The sequence below is a fragment of the Aricia agestis genome, chromosome 16 (genome assembly GCF_905147365.1).
Source record: "Aricia agestis chromosome 16, ilAriAges1.1, whole genome shotgun sequence".
NCBI lineage: Eukaryota > Metazoa > Arthropoda > Insecta > Lepidoptera > Lycaenidae > Aricia > Aricia agestis.
Window position 1 is genome coordinate 9922190 of NC_056421.1, and position 16093 is coordinate 9938282.

Sequence of the window (16093 nt, forward strand, 5' to 3'; positions counted from 1 at the left end):
CAGATCTTTGCAACATAATTATATGAAAAAAAAATTATACACATTCTGTGAAAATTTCAGAGCCGTTCTTTAGATACCTACAGCCTGGAGAACCCATAAAGTTAATATTATAGGCATATTAACTTTAGATATGGGAGAACCCTAAAAACGATCTTTGTCGGTCTTCTTTCATTGTTTTTTTGCTGCTATGTTAAAAAAAATAGTTGTCAATGTCAAATAAGTTCAGCTGTCAGTTTTTAGCTGTCACTTTTCTACATTTTTGAGAATTGTGATTTGTGATGTACCGTCGCGTAACTAAAAATGAATTATTTTGTATAAAGATTGATTGTGGGAATTAAACCAGGATTCATAGAAAATGTCCACAACGTAACGTGCTTGTTGTTGTTTATGTGGTAAAATATTGACTAGGTGAAGAATAGTTTCGTTGTAAACAGTACACAAATCATCATCAAAAATGGATGTTGTCGGCAGCGAGATCGGGCAGAAGATGCGAGTAAGTAAATGTATTTCAATTGATTAACATTAAATACCTATATATTCTGTTCTTAAATCAATAATATACATCATACTGTATACATGCCTTCGTTATGTAAGTACTAAGATTGCGGTTTTGGGTATGAAGTACTTCTGTTGTTATTTTGTGTCCTTTTGTATGCCTGCCGAATAAACTTCATTTGTTCCATCCTATATTAATTCTATAACCCGTATCGACTGTTACAAATCAATATTCTATTGTATAATCTAATACTGTATCATGACCACAATATGTGCATGATTTTCAGAAGTACATTTTTAATCATATTTTGTCACTTATAAAACAATTATAATTTACTGAGGAAAGTCATCAAATAAATATTATTTGTATTTTAAAAATATTTAAACTATCTTTTGTTACAGTCTGCTATCAAAGCCAAACTGACGGAGTTGGGTTGCTATGTTGGTAAGTTAAAATAATTAAAATTACATAAAGATAATGAAGCTTTAAGCTTAGTATTACAATATAGTACCAACATTAAACTGTAATACTAAGTACTCACATTACGGTTTACTTGATCGAGCAAAACCCGCGGCTTGGTCTTTTGTCCATACATTCAGCATTACTCTATCGAGTAATCTCACCGTTCAGTATTCACCGAACCATTTGAGCCAAAAGATGTCTGTTCAACTAAGGAGAAGGTCAGCTCGCACCACTCGTAATCACGTCCACACGCTTGAGTAAAGCTCGACGACTTGCGTCGAGTAAGTTAGAAGGAAACATCGAGCTGGCTCGATGCGAACCTTCGAGCTGTGAGTTTTGTGGTCAACACGGTTTTTGCTCGATTTGGAGTAAAACTATCGAGCAAAACCGTATATGTGAGTACTTAGCATAAGAAAAACTCAACTGCGATGACCACAATTTATTGGTTTAAATTCATTAGTCATTACACTGTGTAAACTATAAAAATAAAGAGGGAAAGACTAATATAATAATTATAGTTTATACTTTATGTATAATTTCAGATGATGAGCTCCCTGACTATGTGATGGTAATGGTCGCTAATAAAAGGACACGGTCGCAGATGGAGGATGACTTGCAGCTGTTCCTCGGTGACAATACGGAGCTGTTTGTTAACTGGCTACATCAGGTGCTGAAGAAACTCCAAGAGGTCACTGTAGCACCTGTCAGTAAGTAGATTATTGTGATTTTTTGGATTGAAAATTGTTCCAAGGTGAGTGTGGCAAAGCGAATGGCTGCAGGAAGTGTGCCATGTTATAACTTAAATTCCAATCAGCAGTATTGAAAATATGGTGCACTTGCAGGGGTCGCGCGCTTTGCCACTTTGTTTAGTTGAGACTATCCAAAAATGTATAGTAGGTAAATATGTTAGTAATATAAATATTTTCCATACATATTTTTGTTTTTTCCCATTTAATAATATTTAAAAAATGTTCTAGAACCAGAGGAAAAGTCCAAGAAAGAAAGTAAAGTAAAGGACAAAAAGGAAAAATCCAAAAAGGGTGATGCAAAAAAAGCAAAAAAGAAAGAGAAAGAAAAGGCTCGAAAGAAATTGGAAAAGAAAACTCATAAAAGTAAAAAGAAGTCAAAGCATCAGGAAATTCTTAGACCAAATATACCACCATTGCTAATGAATATGGAGAAACCTGAACCATCCATCACAGATGTCTTCGCTGGACAGATTCTGAAGAACCATGGTGTTACGCTTGAACCATTTGAAGACACATCCAAACTAGATGTTAAGATAAGGACTGAAGATGTTAAAAGACCAATAGTTCCTATAATTGACCCAGCAACAATTCCTTCACAGTCAGAAGTAGCAGTTGACAGTCAGAATACAGCCATACCTCCAAATAGAGAGGAACAGCTTAAAGAAATAGACGCAATAGAAGCTAAGATGCAGGGACTAAAGCAAAAACTAGTTGAACAATTAGACTCAATGTCGGATGATGAAGACTTTTTAAATATAAGAACAGAGGCAGAGGAGCTAATGAATGACTTTGCAGAAGATGTTTTTCAGGTATTGTTTATCTTTAAATAAAAAATATTAACCTTACAAATCCTAGTGCAGCCTTTCCACATTGGTCCATTATGATGGGCTAATACAAGAAATAACTCTATTATATATTACTAGACGTTCCGCGCGGCTTCGCTCGCGTAAATTAGATATTTTACAGACAAATTAGCCTATGACGTGGTCTACTTCTTATCTGTGCCAAATAACAGAAAAATTGCTCCAGTAGTTCGTGAGATAAGCCCTTTCAAATAATTCTTCGCTCCTATTAGTCTTAGCGTGATAAAATATAGCCTATATCCTTCCTGGATAAATAGGATATCTAACACTGAAAGATTTTTTCAAATCAGACCAGTAGCTCCTGAGATTAGCGCGGTCAAACAAACAAACTCTTCTGCTCTATAATATTAGTATAGATATCTTCTAATCTTTACTCAAAGAGGCATCTATGATTCTCTATAGTCTATGTTGATGGATGGAAGCCATAGACAGCTTAGATTATCATGATTATTATGACTTGTCATGTATTGAAATTGTAAAAATAGTTGTTTTCATTTGTTTTAGGAAATCTCTCAACCCCCTCCTGCCACACCTCCTATCCTCCCCAAACCCACACCAGCTCCAGTAAAAACTCTCGTGGTCCAACCACAAAAACCCCAAGAAACCATTACCCCGGAGATGCTACCACAAATTGAACTGAATCTGCCAAAAAGACCCATACGAGAAAGGCTAGGTGCCCGAGAACCAACAAAAGCGCCAGAAAAAGAAAAACCCACCAAAGTTGTTGAGAGTCCAGAAAGGTTGTTAATTAAAACATGTGTATAAAGTTAGTAAGGATAAATGTTTTTTTTTACATTATTATGACCTTTGGGGTAAATTAATTTGTTTATATTTATTGCATGCCTTAATAACATAAGTGTTGATGTTCGGATGAAATCTATATGTAGGTAAAACACTGACCTCCATTATACAAATACGCTGGACTAATGATACATTTTTACAAAACCAACAAGACAACAATGCCTCCAATTCAAATATGTTTTTTTTTTTTCAATTTCATTTTGGCATAAATATTCATCATGCAAGAAAACAATATGAAAATATACTTATTGACTATTGTAAATGAATATTACAGGTATTTTAAAGCATTCTATTGTCTGATTATTCTTTTTACCTCACTGACCTCCATTATACAAGTACGCTGGACTAATGGTACCCAGATATATTTTGTGCCTATTTGAAGCGGAATCAGCTCCCCCAATATTCGGGAAGAGAACTAAATTTGACGTAAAAATTATGTTTGAAAGTCGCCATATTGGCGCTGATAGCAGTAGTGGGAGTACTTGGAACTAATACTAGTTTCTACCATGGAGGTATACTATTATCTGTGGTTTCTACAACCAATAGCGATTGAGCGGACATTTGCAAGTTGCGTCAGATTTAGTTTTCTTCCTGAATATTGGGGGAGCTGATTCCGCTTCAAATAGGCACAAAATATATCTGGGTACCATTAGTCCAGCGTACTTGTATAATGGAGGTCAGTGAGGTAAAAAGAATAATCAGACATAATATAATGCTTTAAAATACCTGTAATATTCATTTACAATAGTCAATAAGTATATTTTCATATTGTTTTCTTGCATGATGAATATTTATGCCAAAATGAAATTGAAAAAAAAAACATATTTGAATTGGAGGCATTGTTGTCTTGTTGGTTTTGTAAAAATGTATATATTGTACTTAATTGATAAGGTGTTTAATGTTTGTCATTGCATGTTTATCATGCTGTATGGATTTCAAAATGGTACCAAAAACCTACCATTATTAGTGGCATATTGATACTTCTAATTTGAGCTAGAACATAAAACTGTTTTATTACTTAGTTAAATTTGGGTCGCTAAGACAGCGTAGTAACAGTAACTATTTAGTTACTATAATAAAGCATATTAAGTAATCCAAAGTTTAAATAATAACCCCAAAACTTTGCAGATTGACTCCTGAAAAGGAACCAGAGTTTCGACCGAGTAAGTCGGCTAGGAGCCGGCTCGGCAGTCATGTTGAACCGCCACGGAAAACTTCAGTTTCAGATGAGAGTGATAAGAGTGAACCCAAAAAACTCACCTCAAAGTAAGTAGATTGTTCCTCGACTAAGGTTATTTGACTTCTTGTTACTTCTAGCACACTTAGCATGTAGGGATTGCAATCCGGAAAATCCGATCCGGAAATTTGCCGGATCCGGCGTCATTTTACGGGTACGGGATCCGGTCCCAATATACCGGATCCGGTGTAGCGATTTGTGGCAATAGTTAATAGAATCAGGCGTTACTTTGCGGAAATCCATAGCTTAACATTTTGTATATTAATATTTTTAGCAAAATTCCGCGAAATAAACATCAACCTGTAAGTAAATGAGTGAGTGTATGCCATGCTGCGCATGCCTATGCGTACACTCACTCATGTACTTACAAGTTGAGGTTTATTTCGTGGAATACTGCTAAAAATAATAATATACTTTAATTTGTAGTAAGCTGATATGGTTGTTGCATGAATAACTTACGTTAAATGCGTTACCCCTGGATAAGCTTTTTCTCACTTTTTTAGGGTTCTGTAGTGAACAATGAACCGTTATGGTTTCGGTCTGTCTGTCCGTCTGTCTGTCCGCGGTTTTGCTCAGAGACTATATATGGGACCTACAAAGCTGTAAATTGGCATGAATTGGCAAAATGGTATATAAAATCTTAAAAATATATATTTATTATGGTACCTCTCATACAGATGAAGCGAGGATGATTTTTTTCCGCGTCCACCCCATCGTGTGGGGTGTTCGTTGGATAGGTTTTAAAAATATTACGAGTATTCTTAGATAATTTTCCGATTTAGGGATCCATTTGTGCAATATGAAGTTTTAAAGTGGAAAAAATCGTCCAGTCCAATCCAGTGTCCCCCCCCCCCCCCCCTTCTACCAGATAAACGGTTGCTTCTAGAAATGTGAAAAAATCATGGGAGTAGGAAATGTGCTGAATTTTAAAGGAAAATTATCACGGCTAAGAAGACTTCAAAGTTATTGAGTAATAGTCGACCATCTAAAAAAATGTCTTCGATGAAGTACAAAGGAACTTTCCGTTCAAATTCCTTTGAACGTGACTGAGATGATGTTGTTAGTAGTGTAAAATACGTCATAAATGTATATTCATTGACTATACAAAAATTATCAAAAACTAGCGGTACTACGGAACCGCAGCAGCTCTATTAGAAGTTATTTGCTAAGTGACGCTTTTAAACGATGAGCAACAAATGGATATATATCGTTAAATATCAACTCGCCATTGACTACAGCTACGTATGGTGGTGGGGAGGGTGCAATTGACCTACTCATTCTTCTAGGCTAGGCCGACTAGGTTACGATAATGCCGTAATGTGCTTGAGCAACCATACGGACATTTAAAATATTATTCCATGCTCTACAGTTTTTAAAGAGTGCTTATCTCGCTTTGAAAATATTGCATTAATCAGTTACAAGTGATGCATATATGCCTTTTTTTTTAATTAGAAAGCAAAAATAGGATGATTTTCGGTATTTAGTTCAATTTCATCAATCCGGCCGGATCCGACCGGATCCGGCCGGATTGACGGTAATCCGGTCAAATCCGGACCGGATTGAAAATGACGCCGGATTGCAATCCCTATTAGCATGGTCACTCTAGGAATAAGATTTCTTTATTAGGAAAAATAGATGAAATGACAGATTGATTCTAAGAAATCCATAAAAGAAAGTGAAGCCTAAGGGTTCAGTTATGGGTCACTTCACTTCGCAACGTGACGAGGCGATATGATTTTGAAATTTGCCATTCAGAATTGGATAAAGCAGCCCGACATCACGGGCAGCAAGTTTGTAAATTAAATGTGTAAAATAAAACATATGTCCTGATTTATCGCATAAGAGATTGTCCACTGATTACGTGTGGCCTGAAAGGGGGAGGGGGGAATCACGGAAATATCAATCACGTGTTCTTAAGGCCCAGTAGTCCCTAAAATAAGCTGGTCGATGTCTGTCAGTACGAATATCGACGAAAGGACATTAAAATAACAATCGTATCAGCGCGCCTTGTACAGTGGCTGTTACGCGCTCGCCGCGTGCCTTCATAATAGGAAATAGGAGAAAAAACCTTTTGTTTTTAGTACTACACAAATCAAATATATCAAATCGTTTAGGTTGGGTTACGACAAATGTACTACATTTTTTGTTTTTACTAAAAAGTGTGTAATTTAGCCATAAAATGATTTAATTATGAAAAACAGCGTTATAACAGTCATCTTTAATATTTTTTTTCTATCGAGCATAATTTTTCAAATTGTGTACTGATATACCTTTGCTTATAGGAAATTTTCTCAATTTTAAAACGGTACTTTTTTATACTTTAATAATGACATTTTCTTTACAAAAAACATTATTTAAAAAACTCATTTTACGTAGTTGCAACAACCACAGCGCCTTAAACCTCGTGTACTCACCACGGCGGATGGCCCCTAACCTAATTTACTTGCTTTTTACAGAGTATCGGTGTCGTTGCCGCGCGGCCGCAGCTGTGCGTCCGTAGTGCGTGTGCGGCCGCGACCGCGCGTCGCGCCCGCCAACAGCCTGCTGCTGCGAGCCGTCGCCGACGCACACAAGAGCCTGCTGAATGTGAGTGTGTTGTTATGACAATCTAGACTCTAGAGCATAAAGTTAATATACCTAGCGGAATAGAGCAACAATCTCGAGCTGTCAAACGAAACCGAAATTGGTTTACATCTGTGTGTAAAAATATTATGTGTAACGTTTACACTTACACAAGCACGATTGAACATGATTTCTATGAGATTAAATTGTCAACGTGCGGCACGTGCCGACTGGACGTCAAAAAAAGAGTGCTGCTGTCATCTATACTAATATTATAAATGCGAAAGTATCTCTGTCTGTCTGTCTGTCTGTCTGTCTGTCTGTCTGTCTGTCTCGCTTTCACGCCAAAACTACTGAACCGATTGCAATGAAATTTTGTACACAGTTATTCTAGAGTCTGAGAAAGGACATAGGCTACATTTTGATGTGGGAAAATATCTTATTTCCATGAAAATATCGATGAAAATTACTTCGCATTGCGCGTGGCCAGCGCTCATCCCGGGGGTCCTGGGTTCGAGTCCCGCAGGCGGAACAAAAAGTTTTCAATGTTCCTGGGTCTTGGATGTGTATTAAAATAATATTTCAAAAATCTTAAATATATTTTATGTATAATATTATAAAAAATCCAGAAATATATCGACGCGATGCAATGAACATTTTAGTTCTAATACGATTCAACAGATGGCGCTTTTTTTTACTTCGTTGTTACATAGAACTAATCATAGGTACTTATTAGTTATTATGTTTTTGTTTATAGTTTTTAATACGTTAGAATATTATGTTTAATAATATTATCACTTGCTATAATAATAATCAATCTATCTTATCTTATAGAACTCCTACTGCATTTCTAAGGAGTTCGAGTGTGTTGTGTTGGCCTATATTCCATCCAGAAAATATATCAATGCAATCAGCAATCAACATTTTAATTCTAATATATGAAAACAGATGGCGCTTTATTTTTTTACTTCATTATTATAACAGAACTAATCATACCTACTTTATTATATATTATTGTTTTTATTCATAACTAGCTGTTGCCCGCGACTTATAAATACTGCGAAATATACTGCGAAAGTATCTCTGTCTGTCTGTCTGTCTGTCTGCCTGTCTGTCTCGCTTTCACGCCAAAACTACTGAATAGATTGCAATGAAATTTTGTACACAGTTATTCTAGAGTCTGAGAAAGGACATAGGCTACATTTTGATGTGGGAAAATATCTTATTTCCATGAAAATATCGATGAAAATTACTTCGCATTGCGCGTGACCAGCGCTCATCCCGGGGGTCCTGGGTTCGAGTCCCGCAGGCGGAACAAAAAGTTTTTAATGTTCCTGGGTCTTGGATGTGTATTAAAATAATATTTCAAAAATCTTAAATATATTTTATGTGTAATATTATAAAAAATCCAGAAATATATCGACGCGATGCAATGAACATTTTAGTTCTAATACGATTCAACAGATGGCGCTTTATTTTTTTACTTCGTTGTAACATAGAACTAATCATACTTATTAGTTGTTATGTTTTTGTTTATAGTTTTTAATACGTTAGAATATTATGTTTAATAATGTTATCACTTGCTATAATAATAATCAATCTATCTTATCTTATAGAACTCCTACTGCATTTCTAAGGAGTTCGAGTGTGTTGTGTTGGCCTATATTCCATCCAGAAAATATATCAATGCAATCAGCAATCAACATTTTAATTCTAATATATGAAAACAGATGGCGCTTTATTTTTTTACTTCATTATTATAACAGAACTAATCATACCTACTTTATTATATATTATTGTTTTTATTCATAACTAGCTGTTGCCCGCGACTTCGTCCGCGTGGACTTTAGTTTATAGCGCGCGGTGTCAACAAAATTTGTGTCAAATTTAAAAACTTTTTAAAACCCTGGTAAGTGGTACCCCTCTTAGGGCCGCGCAGCGCGCTACACCGGAATGGCAGCGCTGAAAGTGCTTGCCTCGCCGCTGCCATTCCGGTGTAGCGCGGCCCTTAAGAGGATACAACAGCGGCTTGAGAAATGAAAAAAAAGTACGTGTAATATCTATAGCTGTCTCCCTTACCTCAAGCCTATACCGCAGAACGCGATAGAGACAACTGCAGAAAATCCAGAAAATCAACGATTCGTTGTCCCCTGATTCCTTCTCCAAAACTTAACCGATTTAACTACTTTTTTCATTAAAGATTAAAAAAAGGCTTGAGCTGTGTTCCTATGTTTTGCTTTTTTTGTATAATCTAGCCAAATCTGTTTTCTGGACGTTTGAACACAGTGGAAAATCTGGCCATTTTTTTGGGTTTTTGAACGTTCATATCTTATTTAATAATTAAATTATGAAAAAAAAAAACATAGGGACATTGTATTAGTGGCCGTAGATATTCAGGAAAAAAAATATAACTCTACTAGCATTATCCAGGGAGGAAACAGGGGACAACGTTTGTATGGAAAAAAGGGCGGTGTGGAATCCTCTTAATTAATCAAAATACCCAAAAACAGCTGTGCAGTGTGCACATAATCTGTACTAATATTATGAATGCGAAAGTATCTCTGTCTGTCAGTCTCGCTTTCACGCCAAACGCCAAAACTACCGAACCGATTGTAATGAAATTTTGTATACTGATAGTCTAAAGCCTGAGAAAGGACATAGGCTACTTTTTTACTGGAAAAAAGGGTTGTAAGGGTCGTAAATTTGTTCAAAAAATTCATAATAGATGGCGCCGTGCGTCTTCTACATCGCGCTGACGCTTGCTCAAAAGTCTTTCTATAAGAGGTGGTATCATCTTACATTTAAGTCTCGATTTTTTTCGATTGTTATATCTATTCTACGGTATTAAATAACTCAGTACTTTATCTGTGCAGGCAGTGACGTAACCTTAATACCAAATTTCACCAACGACTGTTAAAGTTAATGCTCGAATTAGTATCACGTTAGCTGTTTCGTTTTTCATATGAATGAAAGAGAAGACAGGATATTTTAACAAGCTGTTAACACTAACAGACGTTGGTGAAATTGGGGCTAAACCTATCAATGATAAATAGTTTATGGGTAAAGTTGTGTAATTGGGGGGCTAAATAAGCTTTAAAATTTGGCATAATATATAAAGTTTAACATACAAAAATGAAGTACTTATTGTTTGCACACTGCACAGCTGTATTGATTTAATGGGTACCAGGGTTTTTTTATAAAAGCTTTTGACACCAATTTTGTTGACATCGCGCGCTATAAACTGAAGTCCACGCGGACGAAGTCGCGGGCAACAGCTAGTGTATAATAATAATAATAATATCTATGGACGCTTCACACCACGTCTCTTTTTACCACGCAGTGTTACTGATAGTAACATCTCTCTTGCTCAGGCCTTTGTTTCTCTATTCCGCTAGGTATATTAACGTTATGATCTAGAGACATTAGACAGCAAAACTGCAGATATAACATAAGACAAAAAAAGTTAAAATCGCTTTTGAATTATTTTTAACCGAGAAACACTTCCGTACTTATATATAAAGCATTGCTATGATGATAATTATTATTCTTAATTATCAGTAAAATTACATGGATTGCCATTCGTCCTAATCTAATTATTTTTCTTTCAGATACCACCAAAAGTTGAGCCTGAGCCGCAAACGGTGAAACGTGCTTTGGTGCTGCCTATGCGGCGGTGCGTGGACCCCCAGAAGATAGTCATACAGGTTCCCAGCGATGCCGACGGTCGCGGCGACAGTCGCAGCGACAGTCGCGGCGACAGTCGCGGCGATAGCCACGGCGATACCATCAGTCTCGGCGACCCGGATAGCGACTCCGAGATTAGTTCCAAGTAAGAAATTTTTGTTTATAGTGTTACGAACACACAAAGAAACTAGAGCCATTTAGCGTCAACCAGTATCCCACTTCTGACACCAGTTGTTACGTGCTAGGGTTGGAAGGTTTTGGAGAGAAAGACCTGCTGACTCTTTTGAAGTAATAGTAATTATAAGTAAGACTTTTCATTTAATAATAAATCGACTTTATATAAAACAGATGATTGTAAAACTAAATTGAAATATCTGTAATGCTATCTCTAGCCAATCAAATTACAGCTTTTGGAGTTGCTGGAATAAAGAAAAGCTGTTTCTTCTTGATTTGTTCATAATTTAGTAGGTAGTTTATGAGAAACATCATTTTTATCTTTAAAGCAGATTATTATATTAATATATTTGGTGGGGACAAAAGTATATAGGCACTAACACAGTATGTTTGTTTCAGACTAGCGAGTGACATCACAGAGCGAGACAAGCCACTACGGTCCATCACCAAAGTTATAACAAACACGGAGTACGTGCCCAGCAAGATACAGCATGATGATGATGTTATTGAGACTATGTGAGTAAGCAAAGCTTTGACTGAACTACACACACTGGCAAAATTAGCGGAACATGGGTAAAAAGAGCCAAAACTTGAACTCAAGTGGGTGGGGCTGTCTGAAAGCCTTTATTATAGCTTCTAAGCTCATTCAAGAAATAAAATATTGAACAAAACTGGCAAGTTGACAGGTTTTTATAGCAATTATGCCCTAATAAGTGTTTTTCGATTATTGACGTTGTAAGTGTTCCTGATAAGAATGGCGTTTTAGCGGGGTGCAAGGTATGCTCAGCTCATTTGATTGTTTGGTTTTTGGAAGAACACATTGCTTAGATACAAAATTAGTGATTTCCCAGCATCTGCGACAGCTAGAGCTGTAACCACGATAGAGAAAGGTCACACCTACCGTTCGGTCAGTCAGGCCTTACGTGTGTCGGCTTCCGTGGTTCATCGTAACTTTCAACGCTTCAGAGAGACTGGATCTTACGTTCGGAGACGAGAACAAGGCAGATGTCGGGTGACAATGGTTCAGGATGACCATTTTGTAAGGAAACAAAACTTAAGAAATCGACCTCAAACTGCTATGCAGACACGAAACCTGTCGGAACAGGTCCAAGTTGAACGTGTAAGTGATTGTACAGTAAGAAGAAGACTCAAAGAAGTTAAATTAAACTCAAAAGTGCCAGCAAGGGCACCAAAACTTGAGACAGGACACCGAAGAGCCAGGCTAAGATTTGCGCGTGAACATCAAAATTAGACAAGTGAGTGAAATCTTGTGCTTTACAGTGATGGGAGCAAATTCTGTGTACATTGTATTGACAGGCGATAAAGAATGTGGATAAATCATAAGGAAAGCTACAGGCCATCAAACTTACCGGAAACAGTGGCCTATGATGCAGGCTTCGTAATGGTTTGGAGTTGCATATGATTTGGAGCCAGCATGGAGCCAATGATTATAGATGATGGTACTTTGACAGTACAGGGCTATAGCACCGACATCCTGGAACTGCATGGTGTGCCTTTTACACAGTTTTAGGTAGTAATTTCAATTTTATGTGCGTCCATAGAGTAAGAAAATCGGGCATTATTACCTAAACGATGCTGGCGTAGCCCAGGTGGAGAGGCCAGCGTGGTCTACGGATGTGGATCCGATTGAAGACGTGTGGCACATCAATGGGTGAACGGTACGAGTTAAAACTCCAGCTCCAAAATGTGTCCAGGAGCTCGAGTTGGCGCTACTGGAGAAGTAGGAGAAAATCCCACAGGAAATGACTGACAATTAAAATTCAAGCATGGAATGGCGTATCCAGGCCCTCTTGAGATCCATAGAAGGCATTACACGCTTTTAACATGGCATTTCTTTAATAAAAATGGAGAATTTATCTTAAAAACTTACTACTGAAATTTCAAAGATTTTCTTAATTTTTTGATTTTTTTTCTATTTTTCCCTTTTTTATGCCCTAAATTTATATAAAATTTATTTTTTAATAATCAATTAGTAAATAAATAAATAAATATATAAAAATCAGTGAACAATTTAAAAAAAATGAAAATTTTGTTATGTTCCTCTAATTTTGCCGGTGTGTTTAGTTCTTGAACCAAAATCGCTTTTGAAAATTTTTACAGCAAAACAATATCATAGGTCTTTGGGTGTATAAGTTTGGTATAAGTATTATGATGTGTAAAAACACAAATATTTTAAAATGTTGTATATTTTTTTCAGAAATATTCATAATACGACAGTAGACAAAAGCAAAGACACACAATTCATAGTAACGATGGACGGATACCATCCAAACACATTCCTAGCCAAAAAACTCATGACGGAAGGACTCCTAGATGAAGATGATGATGAACCTAAACAAAAGAAAGAGAGCAAAGAAAAAGACGGTAAGAAAGATAAGGAGAGTAAAAGAGATAAGGAAAGTAGAAAAGAAAATGAGAATAAAGTAGAAAATGAGGTGGGAAAAGATGAAGAATTAGCCAAAGAGAAAGATGATGCTAAAGAAAATAAAAATGAACCAATAGGTACTCAGAAACGATTAAGCGACACAAGCGAAGATAGTGCAACTCAGGTTATAATTAATCAAGACAAACAGAATTTTGCGGAGAAAAGGAAAAGCGTGGAAGTAAACAAGGATGAATTAAAAGTGGAAGATGCAACTCCGCCGCAGAAGAAAAGAAAAGCGTCGCCGATTGTATTTGATGTTGATAAGAAGGAGAAGAGAGATAAAGAAGAGAAAGGGAAAGAGAAGAAAGATGAGACAGCTAGTGTTAGAGAAAGGACGATAAGTGCCAGCAGTGACAGTCATGTTGTGCTCACGACTCCGCCCAACCCACACAAATATGATGCCATACCGCCGCGTAAGTATCATTAATTTTTTTTTAATGAAATAAGAGGGCAAACGAGCAAACGGGTCACCTGATGGAAAGCAACTTCCGTCGCCCATGGACACTCGCAGCATCAGAAGAGCTGCAGGTGCGTTGCCGGCCTTTTAAGGGGTAATAGGAGAGGGTAGGGAAGGGAACAGGGGAGGGTACGGAAGGGAATAGGGGAGGGAACGGAAGGAAATAGGGGAGGGAAGGGATTGGGCCTCCGGTAAACTCACTCACTCGGCGAAACACAGCGGAAGCGCTGTTTCACGCCGGTTTTCTGTGAGGACGTGGTATTTCTCCGGTCGAGCTGGCCCATTCGTGCCGAAGCATGGCTCTCCCACGTCAGGTATAAATAAGGTCTTACAAAAACCTTATTTATAGCCTGTCAAGAAAGTGAAGAAATTAAAAAGTGGCAACATAGTAGTGTCATCCCTTACAAATCAATCTAAGAAAAAAGGGATGACACTACGATGTTGCCACTTTTTAATTTCTTCACTTTCTTGACAGACTATACTTCTGTTTCAACATTGTAGAAACTGGTGTTAAAAAATAAATAATAATAAAATCCTTTCCTGAAAAACATTAAGCGAACCATTGAGTAATCTAAAATCTTTTCAATTAATGTGATATTTTATCGTAGCCTCTAATTAGGCGTCTCTTTCTTCGATCCATATCTTTGTAGGAACAATATTTTAGGTAATAATTCAAGCTAGAGATCGCCCAATGGTCGAAATTCGACCTTAGTTTCAACGACATTAGGACCTGTATTTTGTAAAAAAAATATTGACTTTATCTTAATATTTTTTTCAACTCTTGTCTCTGGGACTCAGCTGATCTGAGACTGGCCGTGTAAACATTGTCTAATAGTATCTAAGACCCATTAAAAAAAAACTATAATCCATTTTCAATTTGTCACCTTGTTGTCAACAGACTTCAACCATAAATAAAAGAGTATAATTCATATTTATAGGCTTGTCACTCAAAAATCTGTCATTTTTCCTAGTGTGTGTGTTGTAGTGTGTGTAATATTTTATTTGATAAAATAAAATTATGATAAAAGCATAATTTCAAAATAATATTAGCTCGATGCACTCCTTCACCATATAAACTATAACTGTACAAAATTTCATTCACCTACGTACATATAAATATATAGATATTTATTTTCAAATAACATACATGCTGATGCTTATAAATAAGGACAGCTTAAGTTAAGTTAATCAAATTCAGTAGTTAGCGTTGGCAGCTGTACTAATTAAAACTGTGACACAGCTACAAATTATATCTCTATGTCCAGTGTCAGCAGCCACAGTGGCCCCCGAAAAGCCATGGTGCCGAGCGTTCCCGTTGTGTCGGTTCGGTGCAGCGTGCGCGTTCGCCCACCCGCGCTGCAAGTTCGCTGCGGCCTGCACGCGCCGCGCCTGCCCGTACTCGCACGCGCCGCACGCCCCGCCCCTCGCGCAACCCCCGCCCCCGCAGATAGGTGAGGGTCAAAGCTGGTATCATTATCGCTCTACAGATTTGGTGCGGGTTGAACTTCGTATGTACGATTCTACAGATTAGTTAGTGCATTTGGTACGGAGGGAACTTCGTACGTACGAGGTTGAAGTAACGTGTGAGGTTCACTCCATATCAAGTTCGTCGTGTCTATATTTTCATTTTTTGAGACACACTTCTACTTTATATCCTTGGTGTATCCAGCCCTGGTCTCAATATGAATAAGCTTTACTAAACAATATCAATTGTTTCAGCGTCCCACGTGGTCCCCGCAGCTAACTACAAGTCCATATCTACAGTGCCCAACCTGTGCAAGTTCTACCCGGGGTGCGCGAACCCCGCCTGCCACTACTACCACCCCAAGCCGTGCCGCTACGGCAAAGCGTGCGTCAACAAACTCGAGTGTAACTTCTACCATCACGACGTCACGTGGAAGTAATAAAGTGTATTCTAGTGTGTGTGTGTTTTTGTTATATCTTGATACCTATGTAGTTCTTTAGTCCAGGCGCTCCCAATCTTTTTCAGCCTGCGGCGTAGTTACACGTCACGATATTTTATCACGGCGCCCTATACTCTACCTAGCTATTAGAAAAAGATACATAAATAAACATATAATTATATAATGATTATAGTTAATGCTGTAAGCAGGTAAATGATTATAATTAACAAATATTCAATCACCTCCCTGCTTTACATA

At 37.2% G+C, this 16093-nt stretch overlaps 1 protein-coding gene across 1 annotated transcript; it reads left to right on the top strand.

Moving 5' to 3' along the window:
- Window positions 1-279: 279 nt before the first annotated feature.
- On the top strand, window positions 280-15852 carry LOC121734777 (zinc finger CCCH domain-containing protein 14). The gene is made up of 12 exons (XM_042125393.1): window positions 280-493; window positions 898-940; window positions 1501-1665; window positions 1936-2516; window positions 3075-3310; window positions 4500-4637; window positions 7065-7194; window positions 10779-10999; window positions 11428-11544; window positions 13247-13887; window positions 15197-15382; window positions 15651-15852. The coding sequence occupies exons 1-12, from the start codon at window positions 455-457 to the stop codon at window positions 15833-15835; spliced, it is 2682 nt and encodes an 893-aa protein (XP_041981327.1). The 5' UTR covers window positions 280-454; the 3' UTR covers window positions 15836-15852.
- Window positions 15853-16093: the final 241 nt, after the last annotated feature.